The sequence below is a fragment of the Sylvia atricapilla genome, chromosome 5, assembly GCF_009819655.1.
Source record: "Sylvia atricapilla isolate bSylAtr1 chromosome 5, bSylAtr1.pri, whole genome shotgun sequence".
Taxonomy (NCBI): Eukaryota; Metazoa; Chordata; class Aves; order Passeriformes; family Sylviidae; genus Sylvia; species Sylvia atricapilla.
In genome coordinates this window covers 61,557,112-61,570,278 of record NC_089144.1, presented here as the reverse complement: position 1 = coordinate 61,570,278, position 13,167 = coordinate 61,557,112, and the positions used below count along the sequence as shown (strand labels likewise).

The window sequence follows — 13,167 nt, the reverse complement described above, 5'->3', positions numbered from 1 at the left end:
TTTAAGTTTTTAAAATTAATTTTGTTCTTCAGTGGAAGGAAAATAGAGCTTCTGAACAGTTTTTCAAGAATATATTGTAGAGAAACACTTGTTTCCTTATAACAAAGCAGGATATTTTTCATCTCTGATCCTCTGAAATCTCACTCATTTCCATTTTGGTCCCCCACTCACTTTCTGTCACCCGAGGTAGCTGCAGAGCCCTGGGTCACAAACCCTCTTCAGCTGATTTTTTTTAATCAATACATCTCTATGCATGATTTTGTCTCTTCATTAAAAATGCATTCTGTTAAGAATGTTCATAAACAGCTCTGCTTGGGAAAAATTCTTAGCTTGTCCAAAAAATTGATGTCTTATACATTTAACTGGATAACCAGCTGCTCAGCTGTGAAGCTTTGGGAGAAAAATAGACTGAGGATTGCTGAAATGACAGTCCCATATATTAAAGGTGTCCCGTTGATGTTTTTGCAAAGAGTAGAAATTCTGCTACATTCCATTCAGCCTGTTCTTACTGCACAAAGCTAACATTTAACTAAAGCATTCCTCTTATTTTGTTATCTTGATCCCAAGGATTTTAGTGATGTACCTCTAAATAGATAGTAAGAAAAAAAAATGTCTGTCAAGCCTTATGTTCCTCTATTTATTCATGTATTCACTTCAGCATGGAATTGGCAAACAAATTTTAGCTGTTTTTGACAGCAAAGGCAAATTCATGAGCCTCACTTTCTGCCAGTTGTATATCTTTAAGTATAAATTGCAAGATTACAAAGTCGCCTCAGACAGAAAACCTTTTACCCTGGTTTAGCATTTTGGCTTTTCCATGGAGACAGACTTGCTTATTTTTCTGAGGGGTCAAGACAGGGTTTTGCTGCTGTGCTGACATTTTGCATCATCTTCTTTCTTTTGCATCTGGAAAAAAAAAAGGAAAAAAAGAAAAAGCACCATTCTGAAATGACAATAAAAATGCATTGCTCCTTTGAAGCGACATGGGCTGCATCTGTGTGTGCATCAGCAGGTTAGTCAGAGGGACCAGAGGAGAATTCTCTAATCCCTGGTGTATAGATGAGACACACACAGACAATTTTTTGTCTTCCTTTGATTGCACCACCAGGTTTTAGAGACTCTTTTTTAAAGAAGTGATGCCTTATGTGTGTGGGGAAAAAAGCAGAATATTGTAATTAGAAAAAAACCCCAACTTCCCTGTCACATCTGGCCTTCATGCTTCAATAATCCCTTGAGCACAGCTCATAAATAATGAGCACTCAGAGATGGGCTGTACAATTCCAGTGCATTTTATTGACTTCCAGGGGATGCACAAAAGAATAGAAAATATCCTGAAGGCAAAAGCACACACTGTTTTTGTAGTCTTCTATCAAATGTGTATCACTAGCGATTTAATTACTATTTATTGAGCACTGCCAGTAGGGTATCCAGGGCACAAAAATAATTGCTATGTGTAAATAGAACTGATTTTTATCTGGTTTCTTATTTAGCATTACCCTCCTATCCATTTCAGACCTTTTGTTGTAGCTTAATGTGATACAGATTAAAAATATTGTGATTTGAAAAATAATGTGAAAAGTGAAATCAAGTAAGCATCAAAAGATAATATCATGTTAAAAAAAGCCTGAACAAACAATAATGCTTTATCCAGATACCAATACATAAAATTAAGTAAAAAATAACTTTAATCTTACTGAAATTGAAAAAAAATAGCAATAAAATATGTATGCATCTAACTAGATAGCCAAATGCTCAACTGAGGAGAGTTTACTCTGTTAACTTCAACAGACACACCCTTTTTTGTTTATTGACAGACTAATTTAATGCAGCTTCAAAATCTTTGCACATGTTGCCTAAAAAATGAACTGCAGGTTAAGAACATTGTGGGGAAACTTATAAAACCCCATTCCATAAACCTCACAGATGCATGCCCAGGTGGAAAATAAAAGAAAGAGAGAAACAGAGATCTCCTTCCCATGATTTGACTCTCAGTAGATTACAGCTTCACTTTGGTTAATAAGAATGTTATACCCTCCAGTCAGGACTTTTTATTTGGAATAGGGTTTGAAATGAACTATTTTGCTAACAAGAAAGAAAACAATATGCAAGTTCTGTTCCAAAATATTGAAGTCAATATTAGTTTTAAAAATAACAAAGAGAAAAATGTATCTGGGAACTTAAAAATGTAGTTTTGGGTCCAAATAGACGCCTTTCCCAAATATTTAGAGCTAGCCTATTATTTTTTATTCCTAAGCTGTACACTGCAAGGTGTTTCCTTTAGCCAAAGCTGACTTGTTTTTCCTGAATACATCTTCTAGCTTTAAACTTTTGCCAAGTCAATCTTTTGGGATCCATTCCTTAAAGGCAAAGGGACCAACTTTCTGATGGTATCTGTTTTCCTCTTTTTCCTCTGCAGGCTTAAGTTGTAACTGGGTGTCTTGTTATCAGAAGCGAAATGAATAATTCAACGTACATAAACTCTTCCACTGAGAATGTGATGGCCTTGGAGAGCCGCTATAAAACTGTCGAGGTGGTGTTCATCGTCCTGGTGGCAGGCTCTCTCAGCCTAGTCACCATAATCGGGAACATCCTGGTCATGGTGTCAATCAAAGTCAACAGGCACCTCCAGACTGTCAACAATTATTTCCTGTTCAGCTTGGCCTGTGCTGACTTGATCATTGGCATCTTTTCCATGAACCTGTACACCCTCTACACTGTGATAGGCTACTGGCCCTTGGGGCCTGTGGTGTGTGACCTCTGGCTGGCTCTTGACTACGTGGTCAGCAACGCCTCTGTAATGAACCTGCTCATTATCAGCTTTGACAGGTACTTTTGTGTCACCAAGCCTCTGACGTACCCTGTGAAGCGGACCACAAAGATGGCCGGCATGATGATCGCAGCCGCCTGGGTGCTGTCCTTCATCCTCTGGGCCCCTGCAATTCTCTTCTGGCAATTCATTGTGGGAGGAAGGACTGTCCCAGATGGGGATTGCTACATCCAGTTTTTTTCCAACCCTGCTGTCACTTTTGGCACTGCCATTGCAGCCTTCTATTTGCCTGTTATCATCATGACTGTCCTTTACTGGCAAATCTCTAGAGCCAGTAAGAGTCGGATAAAGAAAGGGAAAAAGGAAGCCGCCCAAAACCAAGAAACAGTTTCCCCCAGCCTTGTCCAAGGTAAAATAGTGAAACCAAACAACAACAATATCCCAACCAGCGGAGATGGGTTGGAGCACAGCAAAATTCAGAATGGAAAAGCCAGTGAAGAGACTGTGACCAATAACTGTGTTCAAGGGGAGAAGGAGAGCTCCAACGACTCCACCTCCATCAGTGTGGTCGCTTCCAACTTGAAAGAGGATGAAGCTACCAAAGATGCCAGACAGACTTCTGCCTCCCAAGACCATGTCAAAGCAGAGAACTCCAAGCTGACCTGCATCAGAATAGTCACCAAGTCCCAAAAGGGCGACTGTTGTGCCCCTACCAACACTACCGTGGAGATTGTAGGCACGAATGGGGAGGAGAAGCAGAACAGCGTAGCCCGGAAAATAGTCAAGATGACAAAGCAGCCAGCCAAAAAGAAACCACCCCCTTCTAGAGAGAAAAAAGTGACAAGGACGATTTTGGCCATCCTCCTGGCCTTCATCATCACCTGGACCCCATATAATGTGATGGTGCTCATCAACAGCTTCTGCACATCCTGCATCCCTACCACTGTATGGACCTTAGGTTACTGGCTCTGTTACATCAACAGCACCATCAACCCTGCCTGCTATGCACTCTGCAATGCCACTTTCAAGAAGACCTTTAAGCACCTTCTTGTGTGTCATTACAAGAATATAGGAGCTACAAGGTAAAAAAAAAAAAAAAAAAAAAAAAAAAAATTTCTGGAAAGGGTGAAGAAATTCCAAATTAAATTTAAAAAACCCTCAATGCTGTAGCACTTTACGCTATTCTATGGAATGTGCAATCCAGGATGTTAGTGGAAATAAGGGGCATCAACTGTACCCTTGAGGACTACACTTTAAAACCTTTTTTTAATAAATTAAAATGAATCTTTAGGACCCAGGGGTGTTTGAGAAATTATTCAATTATGTGGACTGGAGGCACAGGTCCTTACTTTCTGAGCGTATTCTGCAGAAGGGCTTTAAAGTCTATGATTTTTGGTCATTCTGTGTAAAATACTTGTCTTTTCATTCTCTTTTTCTTGTATTTTCCTCTGTGTGTTTATTACATCTTCATCTGGGTTAAAAAAAAAAATCCACATTACCAAATTTTAATAATAACTGTGTGGAAGAGTCATAGGAGTTTGGAAGAGCATTGTATAATCCAAATGAATCATGGCAGAAATTTTCCAAAGCTCAAAGTTGTCTAAAGCTGTGTTGCCACTTTCATGTAAGAAGCTTAATGTTAGGTAAATCATTATGAAAGGTTTTTTTATGTTGTTTATGACACCACCATTTCCAAAACCACATCAGTTCTGAAAGTGTACTTATGCACATGTAATCACTGTATATTGTTCCAAGTCTGCTGCTTGCCCCCTCCCAGGGGCTTTTGTTCTGTGGCTACTTCATCATGACAAGATCAAGGTGAAAAGACGTGGTCTCGTCCAGATTGCTACATGCCAAGATTCTTCAGCATCCATGTAAACCAAAGCTTTTGAGACATTTTGTTCACTTTGTTCATCACATAACATCGACCTGTGGATTTGTCTTTTACCTCCATCAGCTTTTTCTTCCTTTCTGTACCTTACTTGTCCAGGGCATGACTGAATATCAAAAGAAGCTGTAAATTTAAAGATCTCATCCAGTCAGCCACCATGGTGGCCAAACAGAGGGTCTCAGCTGAAGAATAGAAACAAATTATTACTAGGAAAATGAAAGGCTACATCCATTTAAAGTTGGATGTGCAGATGAAGAGGTATGTCGAGGCTTCACAGAATGAATAGTTAATATTAGATGATCATGCTCTTGACCTTTCAAATGATGATTCTATGATTAATTTATTGAGGAAAAGAATAAGATAGACTGACATACCCACCCGAATCAAGATGTGCTAAGCCCTTAGTATGAAACAGAGGTCATTTCTGGGTTAATCATGGACAAGATATTTGCTTTCTGGTGGTCACATTGCCTTGTACTACCTGAGAACCATATTTTTACTGTAAGCCAAGGGGTCAAGGGGTTACACTAATAAAAAGGCAGAGAGGAAGCTGTGATTATAGAAAACCAGATACTGAAATAATCTGGATGGGAGACTGGCAAGGGTTAAGCTCAAATATTTTTTGCTACTCTACACTAGGTGAAATTTAGATAATTTCTGCCTGACAAAGAATTTAGTATTCCAATATTTGATATTTATTGTAGCAAAACTAAACGTTTTGTGGACAGGTCAAAGGGTATCAGATTACTGAAAACAGAGATTGTCTGTGAGTTATGCATATTTTATTGACCTCCTTCTTAGTACCTCTAACTTCCAGGCCCTAACAAAGGCATATTTATATATTTTGTTACCTAAAAAAAATATAGACAGTGTCCTGAGGGTCTCTTTTCTGGAGTGAAAGCCACCCACCAAAAAGAACACAAATTCATTCTGCTATTTCATGCTACAACTTTAGAGTATTCCAAAACCCACCTCAAAATAGCAGCCTCTGAGATTATAGAGAAATTAATCTTGCAGAATTAAGTTTTACATTTGACAAGCTTATTGGAACACAGTGTCAAAGCACTTTGGTATCATGACAGTTTTCATGTTTTGTAGTACAAGTTCTCAGCAGAAAGTGAAAATGAGGAGGATTAAACTGCAGTAAATTAAGGCCACGTTAAACTCCAGATTAATGCATCTTAATATGAAGTCATTGGATTTATATCCCTAGTGATTTCATCCTAATATAACTGTCTCTGCACAGCCAAAGATCTAATTTTGCAACCCTCACTTGCCTTGAGTCATATCTACTATCATTGTTATCATCTTCCTGCTTGCAAAGAAGAATAACTCAATTACTAAACTTGCCAAACAGCACTGTTTGCCTTCATTCACTAGGTTTATCTTGACAGGTCAAAGGAAGGACTTACACATTCCTAGGTTGTTCATTCTCTTACAGTGCCAAAAAAAATCCAGATAAAATCCCAAGATAAAATAAAATATGTTCGGTTTCTAAATCTGGCTTCTTTAGAAAAGTTTCATAAAGGAAACACACCGGCCTCTTTCTTTCGGAAAGTGCTGCTGATATCAGTAGTACAGGTACTCAAATTGGGAAATAATAGTTTGTACAGCCATGCTTAATCTTTTAACTGGTTTTCTAGCGGGTGTGCAAATCCTTTAGTCTCACATTTGAAGCTATCTCTTGTTCATAATGAATTAATCTAACAGCTAAGGACGTTCCTACAGGTTAAGAAGTGTAACAGATAGATTGCAATTATATTCCTACATCATGTGATATTATGACACTCAAAATACTACAGGAAGAAAAGTATTTCTGGGCCAGCATTCATGAAAAACACAAGCAAAGGAAAAATATCAGTTTGAAGTTTTCTAGCACTTTTCCCTAGCATCACCTTCACCTTTGATCTTAAAAGACAAGGTGCCTTGATTTGTGTTATAGTACATGCAAAAGGCTTGCAGGACACACAGTCCTCTGTGTTTCCACCCTGTAACTGTTCCATGGTATAACAGTTCCATTTGCAGAAAATTAAACAGTGTAAAAATACATGACATAGTACACCTACGTATGGATCCATAGGCATGCAAACACACAATCCTACATGGTTTATACACATGAAAAATAACCAACTAATATTCAAGATATTGCATGGAATCCTGTCTACCTTGTGTGCCTTGCCAGCTGCTGGGATGTGCAGAGCCAATACTTAATGCACTGTCTAGCCCCTCCTGAAGGCAGAGAAGAAGCAGAATGTGCCCTTAGATATTGAGAATCTCTTGGGTCTTCAGCTGGTTGTGGCTCAGTAAGACAAAAATTAATAATGGTTTAGAACCGCAAAATAATTTGTTCTTGAATTACCTTTGAGCTTTCATGTCTTTCCTTTGTGTCCCAAACTACGTTCACCAGGTTTCGCTTCCCTTCTGAGTGATAGTGCTGCAGCATCTAGATGTCAGTCTTGAAGAGCAGCTCTCCCTGGGTAACTTCAGTTTCCCTGGCTGTCACCTGCACCCTGTGGTCCCCAAGGCCCCAGGTGGCCCTGCTGCTGGAGCTGCCTCATCTTCATCTTGGGCTTGGCCAGAGGATCCCAGCTGCACATCCACGCCATGTGCTGCACTGGCCACTTCTGTTTCACATAAAAATCAACACATTGTGCAGGTGACTCATGAGAACAAAAAGAAAAAGTAAAAAAAGCACAGAAACAATAACCAAGAATTAAAAAATGCAGCTAGAACTTCTTGCCTCTTCCTTTTCTTCCTCTTTCATTATTTCCAGAAAGAGGTAGCCCATGGGGAGTTGTGTTTTCATGCGACAGCCCTACCTTCATGCTCCATGAAGAGAACAGCAAATTGGAGATGCACCAATCCAGTCGACAACTTTTCTGAGTATTAAAGATGTCTGTGGTCAAAGAGAAAGGAATACAAGACAAAAGAAAAGGATAAAGGAAAAGGAAAAGGAAAAGGAAAAGGAAAAGGAAAAGGAAAAGGAAAAGGAAAAGGATAAAAGGAAAAGGGGAAGAAAGGAAGAAAGCTGAAGCAATATTTAAAACCTGTTTTCCAGTGAGAACAAAATCCAAGAAAAACTTGTCAGCCTTCTTTCTGTTTGAGATTTTCATTTGATTTATCAGGAATCATAGGATTTATTCATAGATAGCAAAGTATTTGAATATTGACTGATGAAAGACAGTCCAAAGACAACAAACACATCTTTATAGGTCAGATTGGGGTGGTGTTGTTTTTTTTTTTGTTTGTGTGGTTTTGTTGTTTTTTGTTTTTTTTTTTTTTTTTCTGTACAAAAGCTCACAGGGATGGGAGTTCTGAAATGGAGCATAGAGATCTGTTGTTTGGTATTCACAAAGCATGAAGAAAACAAAAGCAAGTGTTAAATCTATCAGTCCTCTGTTTTATACTCTTCTAATGGAGGAAAATGTATTGACAAGAAAAGGTGCCTTCAAGAAGTGTGGCTGTGGTGAGGACAGCCCACACACCACTGAAGAAACCCCTGAAGGGGCCCAGCAGCTCCTGGCCTCCCATCCAGATATAGGAGCAGAAGGACAGAGACTTTTTTTTATATTATCTCCTTATGGATTTGAATGTGTCCATCTGTCTGTGGGACTTGCTGGCAAATTCACTGTCCCCTTCCCCAGTTTTGACTGATTTTGATCTCTGTTCTTCATTCCTATGAGTGAGACATTTCTATGGAGGAGCGAGTGTTGCCTCAGCTCCCAGTTTCTCCTGTGGCAGTGGGGTTGCACATTTTGAATTTTTCACGTCTCCTGACACCTCTGCTCTCCTTGCCACTTCTGTGTCCCAAAATCAGGACTGAATAGGTAAAGCATCCTGACAGCCAACCTGCTGCAAACCTGACATGAGTGCAGCTTGGGGGCAGGGGAGGGAGTGGAGAAGAGCTGTGCTGATGGCTTTTCTCCTTCCTCTTAAAACACCTCATAAAAATCTTTGGTTTTTTGACAAATTGTTGTGGTTTTAGGGGTGAGAATCCAAAGTTTTACAAAAGAAAGGGCAGGAAAACAAACCCTGACCCTGGGGATGGGGTGTATTTGCTGACAGTGAGTTTGGAGTTTAATAGTCCCAGATGACAATAATGCAAGTGGTAGAAATTGGGAAGCTCAAAAGAAGTTGGCTTTTCTTTCCCTATAGACACTTAGAAGGGTATGATTTCTATACAATTGCTTTCTCATTTATTTTATGTCATGAAATACTCTAGATTTTTAAGGAATTTTGATTCTTTAAAATGTGCAGAAAATCTTGCCTTGAAGGAACCTCAGAGATGGTCTTTAATTTGCTGTGGCCTCTCTTTTCTGCCTGTTTTTCCACAGTTTTACCAAAAAGCTTTCCTCCTTCCTCACTTAAACAAGCGTCACCTGTGTTAACAGCTACAGGCTTGCAGTTTCACATTCCTTTCAGGCACTGTGAATGCTGGTATTCACCCTCTTTAACCCCGCCCAAAACTGCCCTCCCTAGCATGCAACATCCTCCTCCACTGAAGCCCAAGCTATTGTGTGCAGCGGCAAGTTCCATAAATCCCTTCTGCATGGGTTTTAAATTGGAAGTAAAACAAACTCTCACATGAAACAAAGCCAAATCAGTTCTTTTGTTCCCCAGTTTTGTTATCTCTGTGTTAGGCACAACGGTGGATAATGTCTAAGAGTGGATGTGCTTGTAGTGGAATATCATGCTGCCACATGCACAGATTAATTTTCTGCTCTGTGCAGCCCTGCCTTCCCTTGAATCCCCTTTCATTCATGAGCTTACTAGCACAGTATTCACTGAGAGTCCAAACCTAAGAACGTAATTATAGCAAGGCTGAGTTGAACATGAATCATTCACCACAACCAATGCAATTATTTCTCCTGTATTTTTATTCCCTTCTTTTCAATGGCCTCTTTTGCTATATTGTGAAGATTGTGAGTTACATGAGCATATCAGTCCTCCCAGGCCACATATTTCAGGGTACTGGGTAGATTTGTTAAACACACTTCATTCCAGTAATAACAAAATAAATGAAAATAAATTCTGGTGTCTTTTTGCCTCCCGAAGTTCTGCATTACCTGAAAAGTGCCATTCAGTAACTACTTTTTTCATCTTTCCACTGTGAGGTGGTGGTTTTTTGTTTGTTTAAGGCTTATTTGGGGTTTGTTTAGGGGTATTTTTGGGTTTTGGGTTTGGTGTTTTTGGGTGGGTTTTTTGGTTGGTTGGTTTTTTTTTTTGAGTGTTTGGGGGGGGGGGGTGTTGTTTGGGTTTTTTGTTGGGTTTTTTTTAATCATACTTGCCAAGAAGCACACAGAAACCATTTTCTGAGGCATGTCCCAAAGTGGTCTGACTCTGGCAGAAGCAGCTCTGTGTGGTACATGAGGCAGTGTGATCACAGCCCGTGTTACAGTGCCTATGGAAGGAAGAATTTCACTGAGTGCTTGATATCTGGACTGACTCACCTGACAGCACTGGAGAAAGCACAGAGGGCCGAGGTTGATATGTTTGTACTTGTGAAGGGACAAGCAAGTCACAGCTGGATTGCTTTTCTGCTTCCCCCAGCTCATGTAGGCTTCAGGGAAGAGGAAGGAATTTCTGCCCTCACTGGAGATTCTGTCTCTCCACCTCTACTCCAAAGACAGCCCTTCCCTGAAGCACATCATGGTAGTAGTGGCAGTGATAAGAATAAAAACACTGGTGGGAGCACCATGACTGCCAATCAACAGGATTCTTCTATCCTATCCCTTATTTCTGGTGCCACTTAGCTGAGGTGGTTGGTAAGTTAGAGACTAGCGATTTGTAAATACCTTTAGATAGTGTGTTTTAACATGATCAACACCATATCTTGACTGTGTAAAAATAATGTGTAATACTATCCAGATAAGCTTATAATGTAAATATATCTACAATGAATGTCAAATTACACTTCAAGCTCTATGTACGAGATGAAAAACCTCATCTCTTCTTGAGATCTTTTTTAACTTAACAATATGAAAACCTGTTATTCATTTATATATATATAAATTTAAAAGAACCTGTATTCTTTTCTTCAAAAGAAAATACTACTGCAAGAAAAAAGGGAATGCATCACCTGTATGTGATATCCAAAGTTATGTGGTAAAACCAGGAACTGAGAATCTTACAAGTAGGGGACTGGTCAAATTCTTGATGCCGTACATTTGATCTCATATAAATAAGATAAGCACAAGTTTATGGTTAGCTGTGTAAAGCTGACCCACTTGATTATATATACATTATAGATATATATTTATATATGCTGTATAGATATACATATATTATACACAATGTTCATACAGTGAAAGCAAAGTTTGATAAAGTTATGTTAACTGGGAATTTTGATGTAATGTTGTGTTCCACTTGGAGGAAAAACATCTGTGTTATTCAGCAGCATTCTAAATTTTTATACAAGATAGAGAAAGAAGGTATTTCATCAAAACAAGCCATGAAGGAATAATATGATGAAGGTTTGAAACATTTTGAAGAGACAATTTAAATTACATGCAATATATGTGTATGTACTTCTGCTGAGTTGTATTCCTAGTTAAAGCATTGCATTAAACAGAGAATTATAATAGCAAAAGTGTGTTTGTATGTGGTATCTCTATTTATTTAATCTTTCTACTGACTGAACTACTTTGTGAAATGTAATGATGAGAGATGGAAAAAAATGGTTTTCCTACAGTAGCCACAGGCTGTGAGAATGTCTGTAGTGACAAAAAGAAAAAATTCTATCCTCCTTTTCCCTGAATTCCTTGACAAGTATGAAATTCAAGAGTGGTCTGAAGCACAATATCACCTGTTCTTGTTTTGTCAACACCTTTGTTCCTCCGTCAGAAAACATCACCTTTAACCTCAATGTCCCTTGAGTATTCTGACAAGGACCCCCAATAAAACAGATATTTCTGTCATCCAGGAATTGAAAGGGAATAGGTAAGATTCTTTTGTAGCTGTCCTCTTATATCCAAGCAAAATAATTTTTTAATTTTGAGAGGAGATGGCATCACTAACAACCAAATACATCTTGAGCTCCCTTTGCCATACAAATGCAAACCTATCTGCATGGCATGCTCAGAAAGCATCCAGGAGTAGAGATAAAGAAATAAGGTGCATATTCAACTTCTCAGGGTCTCAGGACACAGTTTTACCCCCACTTCAGAAGCAGACAGGGCTCAGAAGCAGCAAAGGGAGCCAATGGTGGTGACTGGGGACCACACCTGCCCAGCTAAATCTAGCTTTTGGAGAGCAGTCAGCCTATCAGTTTGACAAGTGATGGAAGGTGGGGTCTCTTGGGCATGGTGGATGCATCAGCTCTGTCAAGGTCAGGATACTTTTATCCAGCAGCCCCAGAATGAAAAGAAGCTTTTTTAATAAAGTGGTCTATGTTGGCTTTTCCTAATTTTTCCTTTTTAAACTTGAGGGTCTTCACTGTTTCCACCTTTACAAGACTTTACACCTGTCTCAGCCTCTCTGCCAAAGACTTGCTGCCTCTGACATTTGTTCTACTGTTTCTTCAGCCATTTCACCACCCCTCTTCACCTGCGCCTTTCCACAATAAAGTGAGAAAAGTCAGTTTTTCACCTGTCTTTGTCTCAGGGAAATCAGATAAACTGATGTGTTTGAATAGATTTATTTACTTGTCCCTGCAGAGCAGGGACTCCGCTGATAGGCTGTAAGGTGGGAAAATATTAATGGATAGACCCTGATGGTCAAAAGACATTTATAGGAGTCACAGTACAGACACAAACAGATACCTGACATCTGTTTTCCCAAGGCACAACTATTTTCAGCATGCACATTTCTTATTTATACATGTATTTAAGATCCATATTACAGAAACATGCAGTTAAGGCTACCTGTAACTTCAGAGCACTGTTGTTAAACTTTTGTTTGTCTTCCCACACATATTTTGAAAACATTTTTGCCAATACTGATTCTACATAATAGGAAAGATACATGGATATGTCAAATTACCTGCCTAAGCCATTCACTCAGTCTCACAGTTACACCACAAGGCTGTGAGCAATGTTACCTTTTTCTTTAAGAGTAGAATCACACTTAGCACAACAAAAATTACCACCTCAATCTTCAAGTACAGCCAGCAATATTTGCAGTTAATGTAATACCTTATAATATATATCATCTCCCTTCTGGAGAGACATCTTGAGACCACAGCCACCAGGCCAGAAGTGTCTTCATTATGTGCTTCTCTTTGAGGCCATTTATTAGCAGAAAAAATTAGGTAAAGGGTAGCTACCTACTTCACCCTGAGTTCTGGGAGCACCTTAAGAAAATCAATACAGAGAAATGCTGCTATTTAGTAAATCTATTAACACTGTTTCTGGCCTTTTGCCAAGCAATGCATGCACTGTCTAGACGTGGGAGCCTACTTGGCAGCACTAGGAGACTGACACCTTCTTCTCCATGGAGCTTGCCAGCCTCACTTCTGCCAACACAGAATAAGGGGAAAGAATAAAATCAGCAAGAATGATATTGAAGAACT

General features: G+C 39.2%; 1 protein-coding gene across 2 annotated transcripts in view; it reads left to right on the top strand.

The window, feature by feature from the left end:
- CHRM2 (cholinergic receptor muscarinic 2) overlaps positions 1-7,896 on the top strand; it is an 86,041-nt gene extending 78,145 nt beyond the window's left edge. The window contains exons 2-3 of one of the 2 annotated variants that reach the window (XM_066319720.1): positions 2,417-3,849; positions 7,066-7,896. In XM_066319720.1, the coding sequence (XP_066175817.1) occupies positions 2,456-3,849; positions 7,066-7,087 (1,416 nt within the window). In that variant the 5' untranslated portion in view covers positions 2,417-2,455 and the 3' untranslated portion in view covers positions 7,088-7,896. Of the gene's footprint in view, positions 1-2,416; positions 5,046-7,065 lie in introns of those variants that run through there. The other variant, XM_066319721.1, reaches the window with a different exon arrangement.
- Positions 7,897-13,167: the final 5,271 nt, after the last annotated feature.